Source organism: Cololabis saira, chromosome 4, assembly GCF_033807715.1.
Source record: "Cololabis saira isolate AMF1-May2022 chromosome 4, fColSai1.1, whole genome shotgun sequence".
Classification (NCBI taxonomy): domain Eukaryota; kingdom Metazoa; phylum Chordata; class Actinopteri; order Beloniformes; family Belonidae; genus Cololabis; species Cololabis saira.
Genome location: NC_084590.1, coordinates 12,122,174 through 12,148,242, shown reverse-complemented (window position 1 = coordinate 12,148,242; position 26,069 = coordinate 12,122,174). Strand labels below are relative to the sequence as shown.

General features: G+C 42.7%; 2 protein-coding genes across 3 annotated transcripts in view; both read left to right on the top strand.

Annotated features, from left to right (window-relative positions):
- The first annotated feature begins 294 nt into the window (after positions 1 to 294).
- Positions 295 to 13,275, top strand: zmp:0000000529 (WD repeat-containing protein 20). Its single transcript, XM_061720211.1, has 4 exons — positions 295 to 1,034; positions 8,285 to 8,467; positions 9,202 to 10,638; positions 12,715 to 13,275. The coding sequence occupies exons 1-4, from the start codon at positions 585 to 587 to the stop codon at positions 12,760 to 12,762; spliced, it is 2,118 nt and encodes a 705-aa protein (XP_061576195.1). The 5' UTR covers positions 295 to 584; the 3' UTR covers positions 12,763 to 13,275.
- An 8,242-nt stretch (positions 13,276 to 21,517) lies between these two features.
- hif1al (hypoxia inducible factor 1 subunit alpha, like) overlaps positions 21,518 to 26,069 on the top strand; it is a 36,342-nt gene continuing 31,790 nt past the window's right edge. For both annotated transcript variants that reach the window (XM_061718878.1, XM_061718877.1), the window contains exon 1: positions 21,518 to 21,651. In XM_061718878.1, coding sequence (XP_061574862.1) covers positions 21,617 to 21,651 — 35 coding nt within the window. In that variant the 5' untranslated portion in view covers positions 21,518 to 21,616. The remainder of the gene's footprint in view (positions 21,652 to 26,069) is intronic.

The following is a 26,069-nucleotide window of genomic DNA, read 5'->3' as shown; positions in this document are numbered from 1 at the left end:
CTTTGTATTTGCTTTTGAATCTAGATGGTTGGACATTGTTTCAGCTCCTTACTCAGACTGTTCCATAGCCTCACACACTGTTTGAAATGCAAAATTGTTTGCTTGTACTTCTACATGACTGTAATTTAAAATTAATTGGTTCCCTTAATTCATATCTCCCCCTATTTCATTATGAAGGGAAAATGGGAAAATGATATTTGTTGCACAATATGTCCCCTTTAAATCAATTGGCTGTGTGTCCTGTCCTCGCCCCCCGCCTGGGTGCGCAGCGCCTGCCTGGACCAGCAGCAGCAGCAGTCGCAGCATCACACGTCCTTTCCGCAGGCTGGATGATCGGAGACAGAGACCCGGGCTGGGATGATGCTTTCCCCGGCTCAGAGGGGCTTCCTCTGCGGGTTGGCTCAGCGGGCAGCGGCGGTGTGAGCTGAACATGCCCCGGCGCGGCCCCACTGTCCTGCTCGGCCGCTCCGCGTCCTTCCTCCCGTCTTTATTCTAGTATTTTTTTTATTTTTTTCCCCTCAACGCACCGTTATTATTTCCAGGTCAGAATCCCTGTTTCCTGTTGCGGCTTGTTTGCACTAAAAATGGCCGGAGATGGCGGCGCTCTGAAGGATATCAATGAGATTAAATCCCAGTTCCGGACCAGAGAGGGCTTCTACAAACTGCTCACCCTCTCGGACTCGCAGCAGCGCGGCGGCGGCGGCGGGGCGCTGCTGCCGCGGGCTGCGTCCGCCGGAGCCCCGCTGGGCCCCGGAGCGGTGCCCGGCCCGGGACCCGGCTCGGGGCCGGGAGCAGGGGTCGGGCTGCTGCAGGGGCCCGGGGCCGCCGCCGCCGCCGCCGCGGCTGCAGCCGCCGCGGCCGCAGCATCCTCCTCCTCCAGCGCCGCGGCCAGCTCCTCCCCAGCGGGCTTCCTGCCGCCCGTGCGGGTCTCCATGGTGAAGCTGCAGCCCGAAGACCCGAGCGAGGACTCCGAGAGGGTCTGCTTCAACATCGGCAGGGAGCTGTACTTCTACACATACACCAACATCAAGAAGGTGAGCATCCTCATCCTTATCCTCATCCTCAACCTCGTCCTCATCCTCAACCTCAACCTCATCCTCATCCTCATCCTCATCCTCATAATCATCCTCAACCTCCTCCTCATCCTCGTCCTCAACCTCAACCTCATCCTCATCCTTATCCTTATCCTTATCCTTATCCTTATCCTCATTCTCATCCTCAACCTCATCCTCATCCACAACCTCATCCTCATAATCATCCTCATCCTCATCCTCATTCTCATCCTCATCCTCAACCTCATCCTCAACCTCATCCTCATCCTCAACCTAATCCTCATCCTCATTCTCATCCTCATTCTCAACCTCATCCTCATCCTCAACCTCATCCTCATCCTCAACCTCATCCTCAACCTCATCATCAACCTCAACCTCACCCTCATCCTCAACATCATCCTCATCCTCAACCTCATCATCAACCTCAACCTCACCCTCATCCTCACCCTCATCCTCATCCTCAACCTCATCCTCAACCTCATCCTCACCCTCATCCTCAACCTCACCCTCATCCTCACCCTCAACCTCATCCTCATCCTCAACCTCATCCTCAACCTCATCCTCATCCTCAACCTCATCCTCAACCTCATCCTCATCCTCAACCTCATCCTCAACCTCATCCTCAACCTCATCCTCATCCTCATCCTCATCCTCAACCCCATCCTCATCCTCAACCCCATCCTCATCCTCAACCTCGTCCTCGTCCTCATCCTCATCCTCAACCTCATCCTCATCCTCAACCTCATCCTCACCCTCATCCTCATCCTCAACCTCATCTTCATCCTCATCCTCATCCTCAACCTCATCCTCATCCTCCTCATCCTCATCCCCATCCTCAACCTCATCCTCAACCGCATCCTCTTTCTCATCTTCACCCTCATCCTCAACCTCATCCTCATTCTCATCCTCATCCTCAACCTCATCCTCATCCTCAAACTCAAACTCATCCCCATCCTCAACCTCATCCTCATCCTCATCCTCATTCTCATCCTCAACCTCATCCTCAACCTCATCCTCATCCTCAACCTCATCCTCATCCTCAACCTCATCCTCATCCTCAATCTCGTCCTCATCCTCATCCTCCGCACTGTCTCGCAGGATGACAGATTGGTGGATCCTCCTAATATGATGCTGTTTTGTTGACAAAAAAAATGTGCTGACATATACTTCAATTCAATTTTATTTATATTTGATTTTGATTGAAATTCTTTATTCAGTCACATCACACTACAAGCATTAAACACAAACATTATCGAAAAAATAGTGACTGAAAAGGCACAGGCAGAAGCATAGTGCTTATATTAATGCCTGTCCTACATACAAACAAACAATAGCAAAACTAAACCAGAAAAGCAGGACCAATACGTTTACATATATAGTAGTAAATACATTTTTTTATATAAATATCAGAGAACAGCAACAAACAAAAACAAATAAACATTAACATTTGTAGCTTTCAAAAATTGCTCTACAAATCTTTTTTTTGTAAACCGAAAATGAGCTGCACATTCGTAAATCTAGGCTAGCGTCATTCCATAGTTTAACTCCCACAACAGACATACATCTCCTTTTAGTCTCTTTTCTAGCTTTTTGTACAACAAATTTACAAACATCACGCAAATTATATTTTGACTCATGTATTGAGAAAACCGTTGTACACAGACATAGCGTCTATATATAGCGTCTAATACAACAAAAGTTGTCTCGTAGGCTCTTTCCAGAGACCCAGAACATGAACCCCCGAGCAATTATTCCATAAACAATGGCAGGTAAAAACTCCCCTAGTGGGAGAAAAACCTTAAGCCAAACAGTGGCAAGGAAGAACTTCCCTTTAGGAGGGAAGAAACCTGGACCAGGACCTGGATCATAAGGGGGGACCCTCCTGATGAAGACCAGACTGGGCTGGTCGGGGACGTCAGCAGCACAGCAGACATCCACACAGGCAGGTGGAAGCAGCAGCGGGATGACCAGGGGGGGTGGGGACCGCAGGCCAGCACGAAGCTCCTGAAGCTCTGGCCTGCAAACGTGCACAAAAGAGAAAAAAAGGGCCAGCACAAGAAACTACAGGAACGAATCACCAGATTTCTGCTTATCTGTGCGATGCAAAAAGGAGAGGCTGATGATCTGGCTGGAAACCGTGAATGGTGCATCATCCAGACAGATGCACTGTGTCAGTGGACGCTGCAGGAGGGACAGCAGAGGGGCAGGAAACAGCCAGAGAGGCTCTGACAGCACTCCATTCACTGCTTCCTCATCCCAGAGCATCTGATCTGCAGCTGAATGTTAATACCACTCTTTAGCAGGATCTCAGCTCATCCAGTTTTTGTCTGGCTGGTCTGGCTGGAGCTGGAAGTGGCTGCTGTAAGGTGAATTATTTATCAGCAGATGACTTACAAAGTCGGTATGCTGTTGACTGGATGGATAACCTGCTGCCTCTTTGGTGCAGCAGATTTCAGGAGAAATCAGACATTTAAGACGTTTTTCAATCAAAACAGTGGAAAGAGCTGCATCTGCGTCTGTCTTGTAGTTTCTGCTGTCTCACGTAGCTGTAAATACTGTCGCCTGCTTCGTAAAAGTGACATACCCTTTTCCAAAAGCTGAAAACCAATTTCCTGAGGTATTAATGAATCATCTGTGGCATGTTTTAAGTCAAAGTATCACAGAAACCCTGACTTTCTTTACAGCTCTGTTCATCGCAGGCAGAGTCAGACACATGACTGCACTCATCTCCTCCGTGGGGGTGTGCTTTTCCTACAAAAATCGTTATTAAAGCCTTGTACCAACTTCAGAAGTACAGAGAATGAATGGAGTAAAGCTGGTGAGGCTGGATGATTCAGCTTTGATTTGGGTCTGTGATGTCACAGCCCCTACAAGTCTCAAATTAAGGTGGGCCTCAAACGAAGAGACAAGATTGTCAACATTTTGATTTCTTTTTAGTAATTTTAGAAAACCAGATATGTACATTCAAGAACAGAAAAACTATTATTTTTAGGGAAATGTTCCTTAAAATCATGCAAATTTCACTCCATTCATTACAGTCTGTGTTTTCTCGTCGCCAGAAGTACCTTTTTCTTCTCTAAATGAACGCTAGATGACTGATCTGTCCAGTGCAGAGCTGGCTGACTCCAAGGGGCAACATCTGGACTCCTTAGTCCAGTCGTGTGTAGAAAGGAGATGCCGCAGTACCTTGACCAACCACTAGGGGCAGACTCCGAAAGCGAGTCGGTCTACGCAGACGTCCGAGTAGAAATGTTTAACTTTACAGCAGAAATGAACATATTTATAGCCTGGTTCAAAAACAGTTATTGTCTCTATCACTACAGAGGTACAGGCAGTTGATATTTATTTACCCATCAGCTGAAAACAAGATATTTATGAATAATTATGGGCGTGGTCTTTTGATTGACAGGGCACAGCCAGAGGTTGGCTGTCACTTTTGCTAATTAGCAGTTTATGACTTCTGAGCGATGAATCAAAAATTAAAAATAAAACATTTTAAAAACTACAATTTCCCAGCTTGGGATAAATAAAGCATATCTATCTATCCATCTAAAGGCCCAACTGAGCATAATGCTACATATTGTTTTTAAATATGTGTTTTGTAGTACATCGTCTTATTAGGTTGAACACATCAGGACACGATGTATATCTGTAACACAGAAGCAGTGTGTTTAAACCAAGAACTCCAATGATTGAAACCACAGTCAGCAAGAATAACGTGATCATGTTGTTTCCTGCAGGATGTTCTCGGGTTCTCTCATGGGTGTGTGTGGTTTGTGTGCATCGGCTTTGCACGGCTCCGTTAAACTCGCATCGCGGCACTTCACCCGGGTTGAAGCGTGGACTTTGCCTGGACCGTTGTGACACCTTGAGTCTTTTTTTATTTTCTTTTAGCGGGCGGTCTGTTATAGATTTGCCGCTGTGCTGAGGATCACTATCCTCCTGTTGCCTGACCCAGTTTCAGCAAAGCTTTGTCTGTCAGGACGATGAGCTCGTATTTGACTGTTGGGTGAACGGAGGAGCTCGTGGTTCCTTACGGAGACCCAGATCATCATCAGACCTCCCACCCGAGTGACTTTCGGTAAAAAGCAGTTTCATATCCTGTTAAGCTTCCACCAAACTCTGCATCGTTCATTGAGGCCAAACCTCTCAAACAGCTCCACTTTGTTCTGGTTTGTTCGACTGACGTTGCTCTAGGGGTCTTGTGGTTCCTCCTGATGCATCTTTGCAAACATAAGCCACATACTGCTTTCTCCGAGCGACCTTTTCAACCCTTTACTCGTTCAGTCAGCCCTGTAGAGACTGAGATGTCTTATTTTTCCTCCCCAATAATGTCTCTGACCTCCGTATGAGCTGACAGGGCAGTGAAATTACCAGGATTGAGCTCAGCTACTGTCCAACATGTGAATAATTTCTCCCATTGAAGAAAGAAGGACTGTATGTTCTTTAGTAACTCGCCTCATATCTGTTCTCACACAGCTGGAAGCTCCAGACCAGCAAGCCGCCGTCCCAGATGTGCTCAGACTTACTGATCTGGAATATATCAGGTTTATGTGATTTTTACTTAGTTTGCCACAGATGGACTCCAGCCAGACGAATATCCTTCACATCACCAGAAAACGGTTCACTGCATATGTTCCTCCTGTCACATTGTTCACTCCTGGGACATGTGACCTGCCTCTGGCTCTGCATTGCTAGTTTGGGCTGTTTCTGGCTAAAACGGGACGAGACCTGACCCTTTACGATTATCCGTGTCAATGCATCAATCTACTAATGTACTTACATATTTCCATACACTCAGACTCCTAAATGTTTCTATAATAATATAACTTATTGTTCAAATATTCATTCATATAACACTCGAGGGGCGAATAGTGGTTGGATTATGTTACCCTTACCTAAGTCTGACTCTATGAAGAGGACAGTACTTTATAGATGCATATTGGAAAACCCTTCCAGGTGAGATTCGTGACATCAAAAGAAAGGCTGATTTGAAACGAAGACAACAACATATAGCATATCTGATTGAGTGAGATCAATACATCAAATTATATATGATTTGTATGAGGTTTTTCTTTATTTCTTATTTGTAATTTTATGTAAAAAAAATTTTAAATGTACTTTATGAATTGAGATTGTATGTTTGATTTTTTTCTATTTTATTGTCTGGACCCCAGGAAGACTAGCTTTCGTTTTGGCGTCAGCTAATGGGAATCCTTTTAACTAAATGTAAAAAAAAAAATAAAAATAGTGAAGTGAAAAATAATTCACTTCACTGTAGAAGAAATCCGGCTACGTTTATGATTTTTGTTTTGTACATTGAGGCCGACGTTGCAGCCTGAAGCCATGTGCATCCGCGTAAGTCCTGGTATACAAGCGTAAACAGTAGGGCTGGGTATTGATTCAAATGTCAAGAATCGATTCCAGTCCGATTCTTAAGATTCAGAAGATTCAGAATTCGATGATTAGGATTTGATTCAATCCAATTCAATTCAATCCGATATTGATTTGCGTTAGTGTTATTAAAAATGTTTTTTGAGCCTGTTAATTATATGACTGTAGAATAACCAGTGAAATAATAATTTCACAGTAATTATTGTGAAATAAATAACTCAAATAGGCCTTTCAATATCTATTTAAAGTTCACAAAAAGAAAGAAACAAAAACAAATCATTTAGCTTGTCTAATTTATTCTGTCACCAGACACACATATTGCATGAAGCACCCAGCATTTTTCAGGTATGTCATGGCAAACTGTGTGTCCGGTAACAGAAGAAACCAAACAAACTATAGTAATAAATATAGATACTATGAACTTCATTGAACTAATATAATATTTTGAAATTTCAGCTGAAATATCCAAAGCACTAGACACTGGTTGTAGACGGGTAGGGGTGTGTATAAGTGTGTCCGTGCGTATCGTGTCTGGCAATTCAATGATCTGCAAGTTTTGCAAGTCTTGGAATCGTGTGCATATTTTTCAAACGATTCCCTTTTCGATTCCAGTGAGCATGAATGGTGTCATCACGCATGTTGCGTAACGTGCGTAAGCCAGCAGTCGATAGTAGACATGGCGCCCAAGTGATACAGACGTACAAAAGTCTGGTTATATTTCAGTAAAAAAGACGATAACACGCTAACTTGCAATACTTGCTAAGTGAATATTTCGTCAAAGGGAGGAAATGCTAACAACATGCAAACATATTTGCGAACACAGCAGCAATAATGGTCAAGGAATGTTGCGTTTTCCAGCAGCATCAGCAACGTTAGCATGTCCTTGGCTAATAATACTGCAGGTAAATAATTAACTAGTGAACACTCCCTATCATATTAGCGACATTTGCCTCATTGTTACCGAATCGGTAAGCAGAATCAAAAATGGGATTGGAATCGTAAAAATCGTATCAATTCACATCTCTAGTGACTACTGGGATTAAAGTTCACAGGGCGAAAATGTAATTATGAAAAAAAAAAAAATTCGATCTTTAGACAAACAAATCGATTTTTAGGAATTAATATGTGAATCGATTTAGAATTGGAAAATCACTGACTACGTTTACATGCAGTCAAAATTCAGGTTATTGCTAATATTCCGGTTACTGAAACATTCGGAATATTCCGTTTACAGGGTTATGCCTGTATACATGGTAATTATTCATTCGGGATATCTCCATCAAACAAGCAACACGCGGAGAACGTCATGACGCAATTACCGTCATACCGCAACTTTTCGCTCACCTTCTTGTAAATCTCGCCATCCCCGTACTTTCTACCGTCTACAAATGCCAAAATGTTCATATCCTTCATTACATTTATGAAGTGATTAGTCTCCTCCTCACTCCAAAAGTGTGGCGTGGTCTTGCGTTTCTCCGTGTTTAGAAGAACTTCCTGGACTCAAAAGACCAGGATTCCTTGTGAACAGAGCATGCGCAGAAAACAAATTCATGTTCCGTTTGATGGGGATATTCCGTTTGGCGTTTACATGACCCAATATTCGGGTTTTAAAAGGAGTAAGCCAGGGGTCATATTCAGGTTTTTAAAAACCCGAATATGAGCAAATTCACGTTATTCAAAGGGGTTATTGGTGTTTACATGGCCGTGCAAATTCGGGTTATTGCCAATATTCGGGTTTTAAAAGGGTTATTGAGTGCATGTAAACGCAGTCAATTTTTTCAACACAGGCCTAGTAAACAGGTTCGCTGACGACTCTCTGCTGCTCTGCTCCCCCGCAGGCCGTGGACCTCAGCAAGCCCATAGACAAGAGGATCTACAAGGGGACGCAGCCCACGTGTCACGACTTCAACCAGTACTCGGCCACCGCCGAGAGCGTGGCGCTCATCGTGGGCTTCTCCGCCGGCCAGGTCCAGTATCTGGACCCCATCAAGAAGGAAACCAGCAAGCTCTTCAACGAGGAGGTACGGCTGTAAATCTGCTGAGATCAAATGTTCCTTTTTTTTTTTTTTTTTTATACCTTGTCTGCACACATATTATTGATTGATACCATGACGGTAGAAACCAAAAGTGTATATGTGTGCATTATTACTATATTTAATATATATACATATATATACGCACACATATGCGTACACATACATAAATATACACATACAAACCCAGTGTTTTTTTTTTGGATGTTCCTCTTTGATGGGGCTCCGTGTTAAATTTAGCAGGTTGAGGGTGTTTGTGAGCACGACTGCAGCGTAGCCGCCTCCTCTGAGATCCACGTTCTCTTCAATATTTTATAGCTGTTTTACTCTCAATCTTGATATTTTCTTTCAATCCGGGTATTTTGAAGTAGCTTGACCTAGAACTGACATTAAAAAGCAAAATAAAGAAGAAAGAAAAAAAGGGAAGAAAGGAGAGAAAAAAAGAAAATAAATTATTGTTACTTATTTTCCTTTTCTTTTCTGAATGAATATGTGTATTTTTGTATAGATTGCCATTAAAATAAAAAAGCTAAATAACCATCTTTTTTTCATGATATCCCTCCATCTCTCCCTCTCTCCATCTCTCCCTCCCTCCATCCATCCCTCCATCTCTCCCTCCATCCGTCCCTCCATCTCTCCCTCCATCTACCCCTCCCTCCCTCCCTCCCTCCCCCCCTCCCTCCCTCCCTCCCTCCTCCCTCCCTCCTCCCCCTGTGTTCCAGAGGTTCATAGATAAGTCCAAGGTGACGTGTCTGAAGTGGCTCCCCCAGTCGGAGAGTTTGTTCCTGGCGTCTCACGCCAGCGGCCACCTCTACCTCTACAACGTGGACCACCCGTGCGGCACGGCGGCGCCGCAGTACTCGCTGCTGCGGCAGGGCGAGGGCTTCGCCGTCTACGCCTGCAAGACCAAGACGCCGCGCAACCCGCTGCTGCGCTGGGCCGTGGGCGAGGGCGGCCTCAACGAGTTCGCCTTCTCGCCGGACGGCGTGCACGTGGCGTGCGTGGGCCAGGACGGCTGCCTGCGCGTCTTCCACTTCGACTCCATGGAGCTGCAGGGCGTGATGAAGAGCTACTTCGGGGGGCTGCTGTGCGTCTCCTGGAGCCCCGACGGGAAGTACCTGGCCACGGGGGGGGAGGACGACCTGGTGACCGTCTGGTCCTTCGCCGAGAGCCGCGTGGTGGCGCGGGGACACGGCCACAAGTCCTGGGTCAACGTGGTGGCCTTCGACCCCTTCACCACCTCGCTGGAGGACGAGGAGCCCATGGAGCTCAGCGGCAGCGAGGAGGACCTCCACCAGGGGGCGCACAACAACTCCATGCACTTCGGGAGGGTTCGAACCAGCAGCACCTTGTCGCGGTTGTCTCGGCACAGCTCTAAGGGCGGATCGCCGTCGGTCACGTACCGCTTCGGCTCGGTGGGGCAGGACACCCAGTTCTGCCTGTGGGACCTGACCGACGACGTGCTGTTCCCGCGGCTGCCGCTGTCCCGCGCCTTCACCAACACCTTCGGGCCTTCGCTGCCCAACTCCGGCAGCGGCAGCGGCATCAACAGCACCTCCGGTGGCGGTGGGGGGGTTAGCAGCGATGGGGGGGGCAGCGGCGGCGTGGAGGGACACCATCACCCTCCTAACACCAACACCGGCACCGCCAACCCCCCCACGCTGCCCCTACCGCTGCCGCGCTCCCTGTCCCGCTCCAACTCCCTGCCCCACCCCGCGGTGGCCAACGCCTCCAAGGGCACCGGCTCCTCCGAGGGCGGCGGCGGCGGCGGCGGGGGGGGCGGGGGAGGCAGCGGAGGAGGGAACACCACCCCGTTCAGCATCGGCCGCTTCGCCACGCTGTCCCTCCAGGAGCGGAAGTCGGACAAGTCGGGCAGCGGCACCGGGGTGGAGAAGGAGCACAAGCGCTACCACAGCCTGGGAAACATCAGCAAGAGCAACGACAAGATCAACGTGGCGCCGCGGAGCAACCGGCTGGACGGCGCCAAGGTGCTGGGCACCACGCTGTGCCCGCGGATGCACGAGGTGCCGCTGCTGGAGCCGCTGGTCTGCAAGAAGATCGCCCACGAGAGGCTGACGGTGCTGGTGTTCATGGACGACTGCATCATCACGGCCTGCCAGGAGGGCCTCATCTGTACGTGGGCGCGGCCGGGGAAGGCGGTACGTCTGGACCTCAGCTCACTGAGTTCATTCATCGTCTAACAAATCTGTGTAAATGGCATTTTATCACATGTTGAAGTTAGGCATGTGTGGAAAAAAGTAGATTTTCCGATTCTAGATCGATTCTCATATTAATTCCTAAAAAACGATACTTATGTCTAAAGATCGATTCTTTTTTCATCATTACATTTTCACCCGGTGAACTTTAATCCCAGTAGACGGAGACACAGTTTGTCATGACACTTCTGAAAAATGCTGAGTGCTTCATGGCAATATGTGTGTGTGTGGTGAATAAATTAGACAACCTAAAATGATTTGTTTACTGCATGAACTGTTGCAATTTCTTTCTTTTTTTGTACTTTAAATGGATATTGAACGGCCTGTTTGAGTTATTTATTTATTTCACAATAATTATTGTGAAATTATTATTTCACTAGTTATTTTACAGTCATATAATTCAGGCAACAGCTCAGAAATTTTTTTTTAATAATACTAACCCAAATCAATATCGGATTGAATCGAATCGGATCGAATCAAATACTGATAATCAATTCTGAGTCTTAAGAATCAAAATCAAATTGATTCTTGACATTCAAATCGATACCCAGCCCTAGTTGAAGTTTTAATGAAATACCTGAGTCACTTCCCCTTTCAGCCAGACAGCAAATGAGGGATTCATGGTCTGGGAAGTAAAACTACTGGGCCTTTAGTAGGGCTGGATATCCATTCAAATGTTAAGAATCGATTCCGATTCTTAAGATTCAGGAATTGATTATCAGGATTTGATTAGATTCGATTCGATCCAATATTGATTTGGGTTAGTGTTATTTAAAATGTTTTTTGAGCTGTTGCCTGAATTATATGACTGTAAAATAATTAGGGAAATAATATTTTCACGATAATTATTGTGAAATAACTAAGAAATAAATAACTCAAACATGCCTTTCAATATCCATTTAAAGTGCAAAAAAGAAAGAAATTGCAAAAGCTCATGCAGTTAACAAATAATTTTAGGTTGTGTAATTTATTATGCCACCACGCACACATATTGCCATGAAGCACCTGGCATTTTTCAGAAGTGTCATGACAAACTGTGTGTCCGACTACTGGGATTAAAGTTCACCGGGTGAAAATGAAATGATGAAAAAAGATCGATCTTTAGACATAAAAATCGATTTTTAGGAATTAATATGAGAATTGATTTAGAATCGGAAAATCAATTTTTTCAACACAGGCCTATCCTTTAGTCTGGACTCGAAGGCTGAGGAGGAGGGAGAATTTTTTATATTTAACAGTAATGGATTCTAGACTTGGATGGACCAAAGTAGATTAACTCAATTTTATCGCTGGAAGTTGTTTGCCATACAGGTTTTATGTTCTCTGCGTGTGAACAAGACAAAAGAGGTGATTAAGGATTTTAGCAGAGCCGGGAATAAGTTAAATAGTTTTTCTATCATGGGAGAAGAGGTGGAGGTGGTGGAGGAGTATAAATACCTCGACTGGACGGAAGAAACAACACTGGTGCTGTTTATAAGGAAGGACAGAGCAGACTTTACCTCTCAAGGAAGCTGATTGGTTCTTCGGCGTTTGCAGCCAGATGTTGAATATCTTCTATCAGTCTGTTGTGGAGAGTTCAGTCACATCTGCAGTCGTCTGTTGGGGAGCAGAGACTTGAAGAAACTGGACAAACTGATGTAGAAGAAGGATCTGTTCTGGATCCTCTGGAGATGATTGAAGGAGGATCCTTCATGAAATGAAGAAGATCCTCCAGACCGCTACGGGAGATCCTTCCTGCTCACAGCTAAAAACCTCTATTTTGACTCTTTGAAGAGACTTTAATCATGAAAATTGCTGCAATAATGAATTACTCTTCAGGAATGTTCAAGGACAGTAGTTTGGAATTGAACACAGCTCAGTATTTAGTTAATATCGAGGAGATTTAGTGAAAATGCAGAATCAGCAGCAGGAGATGATGCCACCTCCTCCTCCTCCTCCTCCTCCTCCTCTGTTTCCTCCTCCTGCTCCGACCGGCTCCGGCGGGTAACTCCTCTGCTCTCTCTTTTGTCTTGTCTGCAGAACTCGACAGCACAGAACGGGAACTCTCCGAGCGGCACTGTGGTATAGCTGAAGGAGAACCTTTGCACTCCCCCCTCCCTCGTCCTCCTCCACCTTCTGTCCGACGGCGTCCCCGCCCTCGACTACCGGACACGTGCCAAGGCCGGAGGCCGTCCTCGGTCTGCCGCCGCAGTATTAAACCGCCAGTGTTGCTCACCGTGGCACAAAGATGGGAAACCGCTCTCAAAACCAGGAACACTGAAGTCACCTGAGCAGATTCAAGACGTTAAACCGCCGGCGGCGGCACAAGCCGGTCTTCTTCTGTCTCATCTTACTACTACTTACACGCCATAATAACTGAATACTGAAACATACAGGGTGGTGTGAGAAGAGAACGTGCATTTTGCATTTAGCTGCAGTCAAATGCTACGGAAGAGTATTAGGGCCATGCAGGAGAAAGAATATTTGATATTTTTTTTATTGTGCACTTCGAGAAAAAAGTCGAAATGTCGAGATTAATGTGGAAATACAATTTCAAGAAGAAAGTTGAAATTTCCAGAATAAAGTCGAAATTTCGAGAAGAAAGTGGAAATTTCAACTTTATTCACGAAATTTGGACTTTTTTCTCAACATTTCGACTTTTTTCTCGAAATTGTACTTCAACATTAATCTTGACATTTTGACTTTTTTCTCGACATTTCGACTTTTTTCTCGAAATTGTATTTCAACATTAATCTCGACATTTTGACTTTTTTCTCGACATTTCAACTTTTTTCTCGAAATTGTATTTCAACATTAATCTCGACATTTCAACTTTTTTCTCAACATTTCGACTTTTTCTTCGAAGTGCATAATGAAAATAAAATCTTCCTCCTCTAAAATATTATTTTTATTTTTCTCCTGCATAGCCGCTAATACATTTCCATAAAATGCAGATATTTTAACCCATAATAAAACAACGTATTGGCTGCTTCTCGTGAGGAATGGTTTCGTGGTCGTTGGTAAAACAGTTTATGTGCTTTAAAGCTTCACACGAGCTGCAAGGCTCCGCAGAAGTTCTGTCATTGTACCGGCGTAATCTCGCGAGGGCAAGTACATAAAGCCCTGAACATTGAACCGATGAATATACAACTGAACTTGGATTTTCATGAAATATATCAAAATACTTATCTGACTATTTACTGAAACCGTCAGCTCGTTTATGCACCGTGAACACTTAAGCTCCAGCACTTACATTCACTATGATTTAACGTCATCCACACATCCTTCAGGCCTCGTTTATCCGGTTTAAAAGTAACCTGAGCTCTTTATTTAGTTTAGTAAGCGATTAAAAACAAGAAGTCGACTCTTGAGTCTGCTTAACCTTCAGTTGTTCAGTTGCAGCTTTTTTCTGCGTTAGAGATTTGTTTGTGGAGTTTCTCTCTTCGTGCCACGGTGGATGAAAGTGTAACCCCTCTGTGCTTCAGCTTTCACCCCCCCTTGCAGGAACACTGCATCATCTGCATCCCTCCCACCTCCCCCCCCTGCTAAAGACACTTCGAAAGCCACGGCCATTGTATTTAAGTTATTTATTTTATCACAAGACTGTGTAGTAATTTATACTGTAAATAATGAAAGTACTCTATAAATGCAAACAGGAGAGGACGCCTCGGCAGCGACGAAGATGAAGAATACTAATATATGAAGATGCTTCTATTGTACATAGCAACAAAAGTTAAAAGCGTTGAATGTCTGCTGTTTTAGGGACGTTGAAGATGTTGCCGTGTTTTTATTTGGCGTGATAGTTTCCTCAGTTTGTCCCTGAACCCGGTCCGGATTCAACCCGGGAAGATGAGGTGGAAATGTGGAGGTCTAGTCTCCCGGACGGCCTCTCAGCGAACAACAAGCCTGCAGACAGATTCACACTCTTACACATTCCAGACACACAAACACAAACACGAGCCCGTCACGGTGTAGCATCATATATTCTGTGTCTTGGATTCCTGTTGCACCTGAATTGCCTCTTGCAAGAATTTGCACATACAATAAATCACACAGTCCAACCTGAGCTGCCACAGTCGGGGTGTTGCTTTGTCGTCTGGTCTGACGTCTGCAGGAACGGCCCGGAAAAAAGCTAAACATTCCCGCCACGTGGACGTCCAGATGCAGCTTCACCTCAACGGGCTCCAAATGTGGAACGAATCATTTTTAAATCCAATTTGGGCTGTAAAACCCGGAAGCCCACCAGGCGGTGTTTTGTGGTTAATCCTTAAATAAAAATGTGAAAACTTCAACTTCTCAGCAGACGCAACTGGACTGAACTCCCCTCCTGACCCGCCAAGCAAATCCACGTCCAGTGTTGAAGCGGACTTTCAGAAATAAACTCCAGAGGATTCATTGTTCTTCCTTTTATTTCATTATTTTTTACACCAATTCAGATGCACAAGCTTTATTTCTGTGAAGGTCATTTTTAAAAAGGTTTCCAGTCTAATTTAAAGGAGATTTCATCCGGAAGATGGAGGATCTGTGGTTCTGGCGTCAGACTTGGAGAGGCATCCATTTGTTCATCCATCCATTTGTTGCATCGCGGTCAGACTGCAGGTATTTTTATCCACCTGTTTGTGTCTGACATGCTGCTCTATAAATAGGAGAGCGGGAGTCAAGGTTGCGTCCCCTCGGAGACGAGCCGCTGCCGAGGTGTTGTTGCAGCCCGTTGTTATGGCAACAGTGGGTCTGCTGAGCTCATCGTGAAGCGGAGCCGACAGACTGGAGTCGGTTTTGGCTCCGAGGACAAATCGATGCTTCATCACAAGGTGTGAGGTGGAGCGGTGGAGGGCGGGGCGGGGGGTCCTGACCTTCACAGGTGGAGGAATGTAAAAACGACTCGTGTCATCGTCCTCCGGCAGCAGGAGGGTGGAGTTTTAACCCCCATCCCTTTAAAACACAGTCTGATAAGTAAAGGCAGAGCCGGAGCTCTTTATTCCTCCTCATGCATCAGTTCATTTCTGTTTAGTTGCGTTAAATAAAACCAGAGGTCAGGAGCGGGAAAGGGGGTTTAAGATTGGAGCCAATTAACTAATTAACTGTTTATTCATAAATGTTCCTTTACATACAAGAGTTACTATGAGCTAAACACAAATTTAGGGTTCTTTTTTTTACCTTGTCTGCATATATATTAATGGTTAATACCAAGTTTGGTCAAACTTAAAGCATATATATGCATTTTAATCTTCTTAATCTCTTTAATCTTTGCTTTTAACCCAAAAGGAAGATCACAAGTCCAGAAACGTGAGATAAATTTGCCACCTTTAAATTTTTTAACGAGTGAAATTATCTTTTTTTCTAGCCTGTACAAAAAAACAAAACAAACATTGGTGTCTAAATGTGACACATTCAAAAATAATGGTGGAGTTTTTGAAACGTGGAAATATCCAACTGTTTTTATTCTTGCCGAGAACAAACAAGTCATCAGAAACAGGGATGGCTCTGTGGTTTATTTTGTTATTTGCAGGGTTAAACTAAAGCTCTGCGTTAAGATTTCTGCACATCATTCTGTCAACACGTTTATTCAGCAGTTTATTGATGAAATCTGATCAAATTCATCGACTCACCTCCACAAACTGATGCAGGTAAAAGAGTTCAAGTGGACCAAAAGCAGAGGAAACAGTAATAAGTCCATTATTTTGGTTAAAATTGAAGTCACTGACTTTTAAAGCACGTTGCATTCATTGAATCAGAATTTCCACAGTAAAATTACATCTTGGACTGAATTGGAAAAAAAAGATGAAATGAAAAAGATCCAACATAAAGCTGCTCAAATACTCCTTTTAAATGTGTGTAAGTTTAAAAACACCCTCATGGTCTCCGCCTTACATGATTACATAATAACTTTGTTACACAAAAACACAGGAATCACGCCCCTGACCAGAGTTAACGACTGAAGTCTTTCATGACAGATTATGTGGCAAAATAATAGTTTTTTCTCAATTTCATGTTCTTGTGCTCAAATTTGATTCACATTTAAAATGTAATTACCTCCACAGCCCTGTCCTGAAGTCCTTTCATGTTCAAGTGCAGAAGCAAAAAGCAAAACTTTTGTGTGTGTGTGTGTGTGTGTGTGTGTGTGTGTGTGTGTGTGTGTGTGTGTGTGTGTGTGTGTGTGTGTGTGTGTGTGTGTGTGTGTGTGTGTGTGTGTGTGTGTGTGTGTGTGTGTGTGTGTGTGTGTGTGTGTGTGTGTGTGTGTGTGTGTGCAACAGAGAAAGCATAAAACACTACACGGCTGTTGGCTGAGTTAGAGCAGCAGAGCGACGTCGCTGCGTCTTTGTACAGAGATCAGTTATTAAACAGTTATTACACAGTCAGAATACACAGTAATATTGAATAACTGCCAGATATTGAAAGTTGAAGTTATATTGGGGGAAAAAAATGGACAGGAGCACTGATTCTTTGCACATTTGACATGACAGGGAGAGTGTGACCCTCGTACGGCAGGGGTGAACAGTGGTGTACCTTAGAGAAACAAAGTTAAATGGCTCTTTTTAAAATTTTCACAAGTAGATTAAGGTCACACAGATCAAACTGTGTTTTATCCAGTCTTTACTATGTATTCAGGGTCACAGGGGTTATCTGGTTATCCGAGCCTTCTTGAGACAGGAGGCTACGCCCTGGACCGCTTTCCAACCAGGGCTAATCTTTACTGTTTAAGAGCTACTTTTAAAAAAGGTTAAGCAGTCTAAAAAATGTTTTTTTTTATTTATCTTAAGAGGTCTTAGTGTTTTGCGTCTTCTTAAGTGAAATAGATTTTGAATAGAAATAGAAATATGTTTTATACAATCTTCAACAAGTAAAAAATAATTGAATCCAGGTTATGTACGTGTAAGTATGAGAGCTTTTAAGATGGACTTCGTCTAAGGCGGTCTGACTGTCAAAAATAAAGTTTTCACAAATAAAATTAAAAAAAAAGTTTACTCAAATATTTATTTTCACTGTCCAGTTTAAGGTTTAAAAGGTCTGAGTATTGTCTATTTGACCTGATTTAAGGTGGCCTCAGTGCTCTATAAAAAGAAATATATGCAGGTTATTCAGTAAACAGTTTATAATCATAATATCATCCGTCTACACTTCTTGATGTCCAGCTGAAGCTGGCAGACTCTTGTCAGGTGATATCAGACTGTTGGCTAGATATTTCTGAGCAATCTGTGTAACATTTAATCCAGTCCACCTTAAATTGCAGCATTTTACATTTTTAATTCCTAAGAAGCAACAGCTCTGGCAGACATTGGGGACAGCTCCCGGTACGGGGTGATGGAAAAATGACTAAGTGTTTTGACACTCTGAAATATTTTCAAACATTTTCGAGAAAAATGACAAAGTGTTTTGACACTTTGAAAATATTTTCAAACACTTTTGCTGGATCATAACTCTTTCACATGGGATGAAGTGAATGCTTGTGTCTTCTTTGATATCAGAGGACAGACAGAAAAGGGACAAAAAAGAGGAGAAAAGACAGATCAAGGAAGTTTAGACATGGGACTGAAGGAAAGATGGAGGACAATGAAGGGATTATAAAATAATAAGCTATGTTAGGTATCTTTCCGGTAGGATAAATAAGTCTAACTTTTCACAGTAAAATTTCAGCCTTGTATGCAGTAAGTTGTAAAAAAAAAATCAGGGGGAATGGTGGATTTTATCATATGGGGACAGATCATTTGTGCTGATTACAAATAATATATTACAAATAATAACACTGACCAAAACACCTGCAGAAATGAGATAGCAGCAGTTAAATGCAGCCTTCTGTAAGCTTTAAATATCCACTGGGCTTACATCAAATACATCAAAACACAACAATAAAAAACAGTTTTCTGAACTTATTAATATGCAAAGTAAAATGGATCACTGCAAAAACTTAATATCTTAACAAGAATATTTGTTTTATTTCTAGTTAAAATGTCTCATTTTAGTAAAAAAAATCTCATTACACTTAAAACAAGACTCATCACTGGAAAAAACAACAATTTTCACCTGTTTCAAATAGATTTTCACTTGAAATAAGTAGAAAAATCTGCCAGTGGAACAAGATTTTTTTGCTTATAAGAAGTAATAAGAAGATAAATCTTGTCCCACTAGGAGATTTTCCTAGTTATTTCAAGTGAAAATATACTTGAAACAGGTGAAAATGGTCAAATAAGTTGTTGAAATAGCAGTAAAACCACATTCATTGATGAAATGACATAAGGGATGGAAAGGGGGGATGGCAGTTTTACAGGGGGAATGATTTTGACCATTTTTATTTCAGGGGGGATGCCATCCCCCCTCATCCCCCCTCAAGTCCAGTACTGCTTGCATGAATGGAGAACCAACTTCAGCGTCGTGGTGACGTCACGCAGATCACAGGAGCCGCCGCTTACCTTTAAGGACCACTAGGGGGCACTGGAGCCAAACTCACTCAGCTGCACTGTTTTCCAGGATCTTCAGAGGAAGAAAACAAACCCAGTGGCCTCTGCCTCCTATAGAATCCATACAGTCCAGAATATGTTATATTTAGTCCATGAATGCCACCCAACCGCGCCGGTCCTTCCTCTTCCTACTTGGTGGTGTGTTGTAGATTAAACGGCTGACAACAGACCTTCTTCATCAGTGGTCTTGAACTCTGACCCCCAAGAGCTACTGTCCTACATATTTTAGATAATTCCCTGCATTAACACACCAGACTATAATTTATATTCATTAGCAGCTTGTCGTGAAGGTCTGCAGGAGTCTGTTGGTGACACCATTTGTGTCCTGGTGTGCTGAAACAGTAGACAGTAGATGTTGAGGACCAGGGCTTAAGATCACTGTACCACATAATTTAATGTGTAATAATCAAAAATGAGATTATGACATTTCAAGGGGAAAAGATTAATCTTTTAAAATATCCACAGCCTTTGAGGTTTATTATAACGTGTATTGTTAGAGCAGCTTAGACTATAGTTTTATTTTCATCCTCAACCGGATAAAGACTAGTTTGCATCCTTGGATGTAAAGCAGGACCGAACCGCTGGATCCAGCTGCAGATGTAAACAGGACGCACGTCGGCGTGGGGCGGGGCGTGACGTCAGCACGCAGGCTCCGCTCGTTTGCGACGGAACCGATCAGAATGAGCGGAAACGAAAAAGTCAAGAAAATAAAAGCCTACGTGAGTAAAGATAAGATAAGATAAGATAAAATAAGATAATCCTTTATATCTCTCTCAATGGGGAAACTCACTTTGTTTAGCAGCAGTACACCTAACACACACATGCAGGGGAGGGGTAAAAAAAAGTAAAAAAGTAGAAAATATATATAATTACGAGATATAAGTACATATTGTTTACATCCACTGTCGACACTTTACACTGACATTTTATATTCTTATTTATACCACTACTGTCATGTACATTTACATTGTACATTTACATGTACATTTTTTTGACATTTTTATATTTATATATTTTGTACATACGAGACATGCCTCATTTATCTGCTTTTATTTTATTCTATTATTATTCTTTTTGGTACTTTCAACGTCTTGATGCTCAGTTGTTCTTGCAATTGCCCCTCGGGGATAAATAAAGTTTTCTGAATCTGAATCTGAATCTGAATTGCAATGGAAGTAGAGGTAGTGCGAGCGAAAAAAACAGCAGGTTAAAAGCAGGTTAAATGTGTGTGAGGTAGACAGACAGATATTGCACATATGGTATTGAAAGTGACCTACTTCCACCAGTTGGCTTTCTCACTCTCGCGAGAGCTTATTTACATTATATTCTAACCAGTAATGCACATATTCATTAATTACGCATATACTGCGATTAAGAAACGTGTAGTTTGGACCTTTTTGGGGTAATATTTTCAACTGCTAATTTGAAATTACATTACCAATTAAATTAATTGCTTCCTGAAAACAGTTTTCTATCCTCTCACTAAACTTGTAGGTCTCGTGACCGGTCTCGAAATAATATAATAATAATAGCACTGACCAAAATACCTGCAAAAATACTGCAGGAATGACATAGCAGCAGTTAAATGCAGCCTTCTGTACGCTTTAAATATCACCTGGGCTTACATCTAATACATCAAAACACAACAATAAAAAACAGTTTTCTGAACTTATCAATATGACTCTGTCCTTCACAGGATAAGTAAAATGGATCACTGCAAAAACTCAAAATCTTAACAAGAATATTTGTCTTATTTCTAGTTAAAATGTCTAATTGTAGTAAAAAAAATCTCATTACACTTAAAACAAGACTCATCACTGGAAAAAACAACAATTTTCACCTGTTTCAAGTAGATTTTCACTTAAAATAAATAGAAAAATCTGCCAGTGGAACAAGATTGTTTCGCTTGTAATAAGAAGATAAATCTTGTTCCACTGGCAGATTTTTCTACTTATTTCAAGTGAAAATGTACCTGAAACAGGTGAAAATTGTCAAATAAGTTATTTTTCTGGTGTTATTTTTCTGGTGATGACTCTAAATGTTGAAATAGCAGTAAAACCACATTCATTGATGAAATGACATAAGGGATGGAAAGGGGGGATGATTTTGACCGTTTTTATTTCAGAGGGGATGATTTGGACCGTTTTTATTTCAGGGGGGATGATTTGGACCGTTTTTATTTCAGGGAGGATGCCATCCCCCCTCATCCCCCCTCAACTCGAGTACTGAATCTGACGCAAACCGCTAAAGGCTGATTTATGGTTCCGCGATACACCGATTTAACTTGGAACCATAATTCAGGTTTATCATGGGCGCTGTCAGACCTTTACTCTGAAAGAGTGACCGGAAGAGACTCGCACTAACACGCGTCAACTTGAACCCGCGGCGTGGTTGGTTATTGTGTTTTTGTATCGGAGTCGGTCGGAAGCAGGAGAGAAAGAGAGGAAAACGCCAAGCAGGGTCGCAGTTTTGCGTCCTACCTAATAATGGAGAAAGATGAGGAGAATATGGCGGTGAAACGGTAAGATTTTCTTCCTCAAACATCAAGATCCGTGTAAATATTGCTGTTCCCCGACAGTCAGAGCTGCAGCTTGATTCAAACCCCATTTAAATGCCGTCTTTGATCTGCACCGACTTTTAACCCGAATCCCGTTACAAACACACACATATGCACGTTTTCTGTGAATATACGACTGAAATGGTTATGTTGTGTCAAATGCGAGCCCTGCTTGTGTTTCTGTTGTCGCAGTCGCCATTGTTCACAACCAGATGGTCTTTCCCCCAATTAAGACTCGTGTTTTTATATCCCGTGTTTGGGTTTTAAACTGTAAATTTTTTTTTTTTTTTTTTATATATATATATTTTTTTTTTTTATTGAAAATATATTCATATACAAACAACAAGGCATCACATTTTTTTTTTCAACATGTATCAGGGAAAAGGTGCATAAAGAGAGAACAGAAGGAAAAGAAATAACATAAAAAAGGAAAATAACTTAAGGGGCTAGGGCTTATCCAATAAATTATATTCTTCAATTGTGTTCAAAAGTTGTATTGCATTTCTTTTTGTCATGAGTTTAAGGGCTTTAAAAAAAATGGAGGAATTCGTTGTGGAATACACAAAAACGAGGTTTCACCTTCATATACTTAGATTTGTGGATGTGGGTTTTAAACTGTAAATATATCTGTGGAGATTTCACTTCCTTCTTGTTTTCAAGCATTTCTTCCAACAAAATCAAGTTAATTCAATATTATTTTATTTAGGGCTGCAGCTATAGAATATTTTGGTGATCGATTATTCTATGAAATATTCTATCGAGTAATTGGATAACCTTACTTTTGCTTTATTAAAGCCCAATTATAAATATAAAATAGAAAAAACAAGACAGATTTCATTTATGAGAATAAGTTACATTTATTTACATATTATACAAACCAGTAAACTGTTTGTTAAATTTTCCAATAAAAATAAAAACAATTCCTCTGTCAATTTTTTTTGTAACCGAGTTACTCAAGGTACTTGAGGAATCATTGCAGCTCTATTTTTATTTATATAGCATCTATTACAAGAGAGTTGTCTCTAGGATCTTTCCAGAGACCCAGAACACGACCGCCGAGCAATTATTACATTAAAACATAACATAAACATTGGCAGGTAAAATGAAAATCTCCCCTAGTGGGAGAAAACCCTTAAGCCAAACAGTGGCAAGAAAAAACTCCCCTGTAAGAGGGAAAAAAACCTGGACCAGGACCTGGATCATAAAGGGGGGAACCTCCTGATGAAGACCAGCTGGGCAGAGCAGGAAAAGAGAAAACAGACAGAGAGAATGAAGAACTGAGAAAGGAGTGATCAGACAGAGAAACAGCAAATCAGCAGTAGCAGCAAGGAAATCAACAACTGCAGAGGTGGAACTGAGGTCACTGTTTTCCATTATCGTAAGATGAGCAATGGCTTCCTTGAATTTAGAAATAGCTTTATCGGACAAACATCTGATAAAATAATACCTCCCATTTTTGCGCTTCAACATAGACAATATTAAATTCAAACGTTATTACAACAAAGCGGGCAGTGGAAGGAGAACTGCGCCTCATGGAGACGGAAGTGGGTCAAACACCTCTGTGCTCCCGAGGACGCATGGAAGATGAAATACGAGCTGGTTTTTATTCTGGACGGTTTTTGAGGCGTGCAGCTTTTAAACCGATCCCTTACCTGTGATAGTAAACTAGGATCTGCTGCAGGACAGTGTTTGCTCTGAGCTGATGGTAATCCTTCAACTCTTAATTCACACACAACAGATTAGACTGTTGTGTGTGCGTGTGCGTGTGCGTGTGCGTGTGCGTGTGCGTGTGCGTGTGCGTGTGTGTGTGTGTGTGTGTGTGTGTGTGTGTGTGTGTGTGTGTGTGTGTGTGTGTGTGTGTTGGGAGTACACAGAGGGAGTCTTTGGGGTGAGAAAACTGTTTATTCTCCAGAAAACACACACAGGCTGCTTTGTGCGTTGTTGCACAACTGAATCACTCGCAATCAATAGTTTATTGAGTAATAACAGATACTGGTCTCTATTCTTTGAGGACACAATCTTCTGTGAAGCTCCTCCCACCTGATTGTTTGTTTTTCTTCTTCTGTGTTCAAAGTGTGCATGAGTTAGTACAAGTCTCAGCATTACTGTAAATATAGAAGTCCTCACTTCCCCTTGCAGTGTTGCACTACTTCATACACTCTTTAAGACATTCCTCTTGTGTCAAAGTGTAAGAAACATCATTATTCATATTGTTATGCAATGATGTATCTCAAATAAACTTGAATAAACTGATTGAACTGAGTACATTTACACGCACTAACAGAGAGTCGAATTGTTGCCTTAAGCCGACTGATATCGAATTTTTAAGCTGTGTTTACACCTTAGCTGGGCTGTAGAGGGACAGAACTGAAGCTCTTGAGATCAAGCTTTTAGTGCCAGATAATGCGTCCTAATCCGAGTTATTATGGCATGTTTACCAACCCACGCTTAGCCGCGTGACATCACAACAACACGGTAACAGAAGAAGAAGAGGGGGACTTTGCTGCATCTTACCTGCAACATGATCAGGCTTAGGACGTACGAGATTTACAGAGCTACTGCATCAATACTGTCCATTTTTCCGCATGCTGTTGTCCTCCTTTGCGCTTGTTTACTAATTGTACCTAGCGTCGCAGAGTCAAACGCACCTCACTCAATAATCGATTGGCTTCTCGTTCATCTTTACTTGGATTTCTCTGAAACTCCAGTTTAATTCTCAGCTGGATTGTTGCCAATAGCTGAATTTAGATGTGCATGGAACCACACTGATTAGTGTCTGTTGACATCTAAACTGCACATTGCAACTAGGGGTGGGTTAAAAATATCGACATATCGATATTTTATCGATATACATGTGTAGGAACGATTATCGATACATAAATCCAAGTATCGATTTTTTTTTTTTTTTTTTTTTTTTTTTTTTTTTTTAAATCCCGATTATTTTTTTTTCTCCCCCCCCCCCCCCCCGTTTTATCACCCAGTGCTCCTTCCTAAGTTAGTCCTGGGCATTGCTCCCTCTACCAACCCCGGGAGGCCCTACACTGAGCTCAAGTCTCCTCCTTAACCTGAGGAGTGAGCAGGCCGTATCTTTCCACCAGTCAGGGTGAGGCTTCTCTGGCCGGACGTAGCGATGGAAGGATCACGTTATTCCATTATTGTAATTAGAATATCGATATCGTATCGGAAATCGTATCGTCTTGGGACCTAGTGTATCAGAATCGTATCGTATTGGGAGGTCAGTGATGATACCCAGCTCTAATTGCAACCAAACAATGGTGGCTATGGGGAAGAGGGGAATAAATTCATTCATTTGCTGTTTTTTTTTATTTTTTCGCATCCATATGAACAATCTCAATGAGCAACGTGCAGATCAGTGGAAATCAGAGTGATGCTACAGGTCGTATCGGGAGGCTAACGTGGGGTAAATGATCCTGAAGGGTTCCCACATTGAATCCTTCACTGAACCGCTGGTCTGTTTACGTGTTTAAGTGTTGAGTGCAGTAAAGCCACAACAACCCGAGAACGAACGCTGTGGAACAACTCGCTTCTCAAATGACATTTCAGGACGGTCGTACATGTATGAAACTGGCTGAAAGAATAATCGGCTGCATGTTATTAAGCTTAAGCGCACGTGGCTCACTGATGGGGCCTAGTTTGTTGTTGGAGTTAGTACTTGTCTTTGCTATTCTTGGCTGTGCTGCTGAGCTTCTTTAAGTTTGTGGCAACTGAGCAAATGAAGCATATTTTATGAACTGGAGCTGATAAGTGTTCAGGAACAGTTCTTTTTGTTGAAATTGAAGGAATTGTCTCATTATCCAGCTTGACAATAAAGAAGTAGGAAGAAAAACACGGCTGCCGTGAAGATAAACAGCATTGGTTGTGGTCCGTTTTGTCCTGGCGTGTTGTTGTTTCTGTGGCGGAGGTAACATCGTCGGATACTCGATTACGGCACACATAAGTTGTTGGTTCAAATTAGGGTTTCTCTTGACTCGATTCGGGAGTAATTAATGACACTACAGCTGGGTGTCAATTCAGATTTCCAAAATCAATTTGATTTGATTCACAATGGCCCGATTGGATTCGATTTTTCGATTCGGGTAAAGATATTTCTGAGAAAGTACCAGTTTTACTTGAATATGGAAGAGATTCTCAGAGAACTAAAGGCTGGATTATGGTTCTGCAACCAATCGACGCCGAGCGTGCGCCGTAGGTTGCGCCGCGTCGCGCATCCCACGCCGCACCCCAAGCCGCAGGCCACGCCGTGCCTGATGCGACCTCCCACAAATTGTAACTACGCGTCAAGAAGTCGCAGACCGAGAGGGCTGTGATTGGTTCGCTTGGTAGCAACGCATTTCTGGTTCCGGTTCGTGAAGCAGTAGTGA

Bases quoted from the DNA above. Each gene is read 5' to 3' on its own strand.
- zmp:0000000529 (XM_061720211.1), top strand. From the start codon at position 585: ATGGCCGGAGATGGCGGCGCTCTGAAGGATATCAATGAGATTAAATCC. The intron at 1,035-8,284 runs GTGAGCATCCTC...GCTCCCCCGCAG, and splicing joins CATACACCAACATCAAGAAG to GCCGTGGACCTCAGCAAGCC. The intron at 8,468-9,201 runs GTACGGCTGTAA...CCTGTGTTCCAG, and splicing joins GCAAGCTCTTCAACGAGGAG to AGGTTCATAGATAAGTCCAA.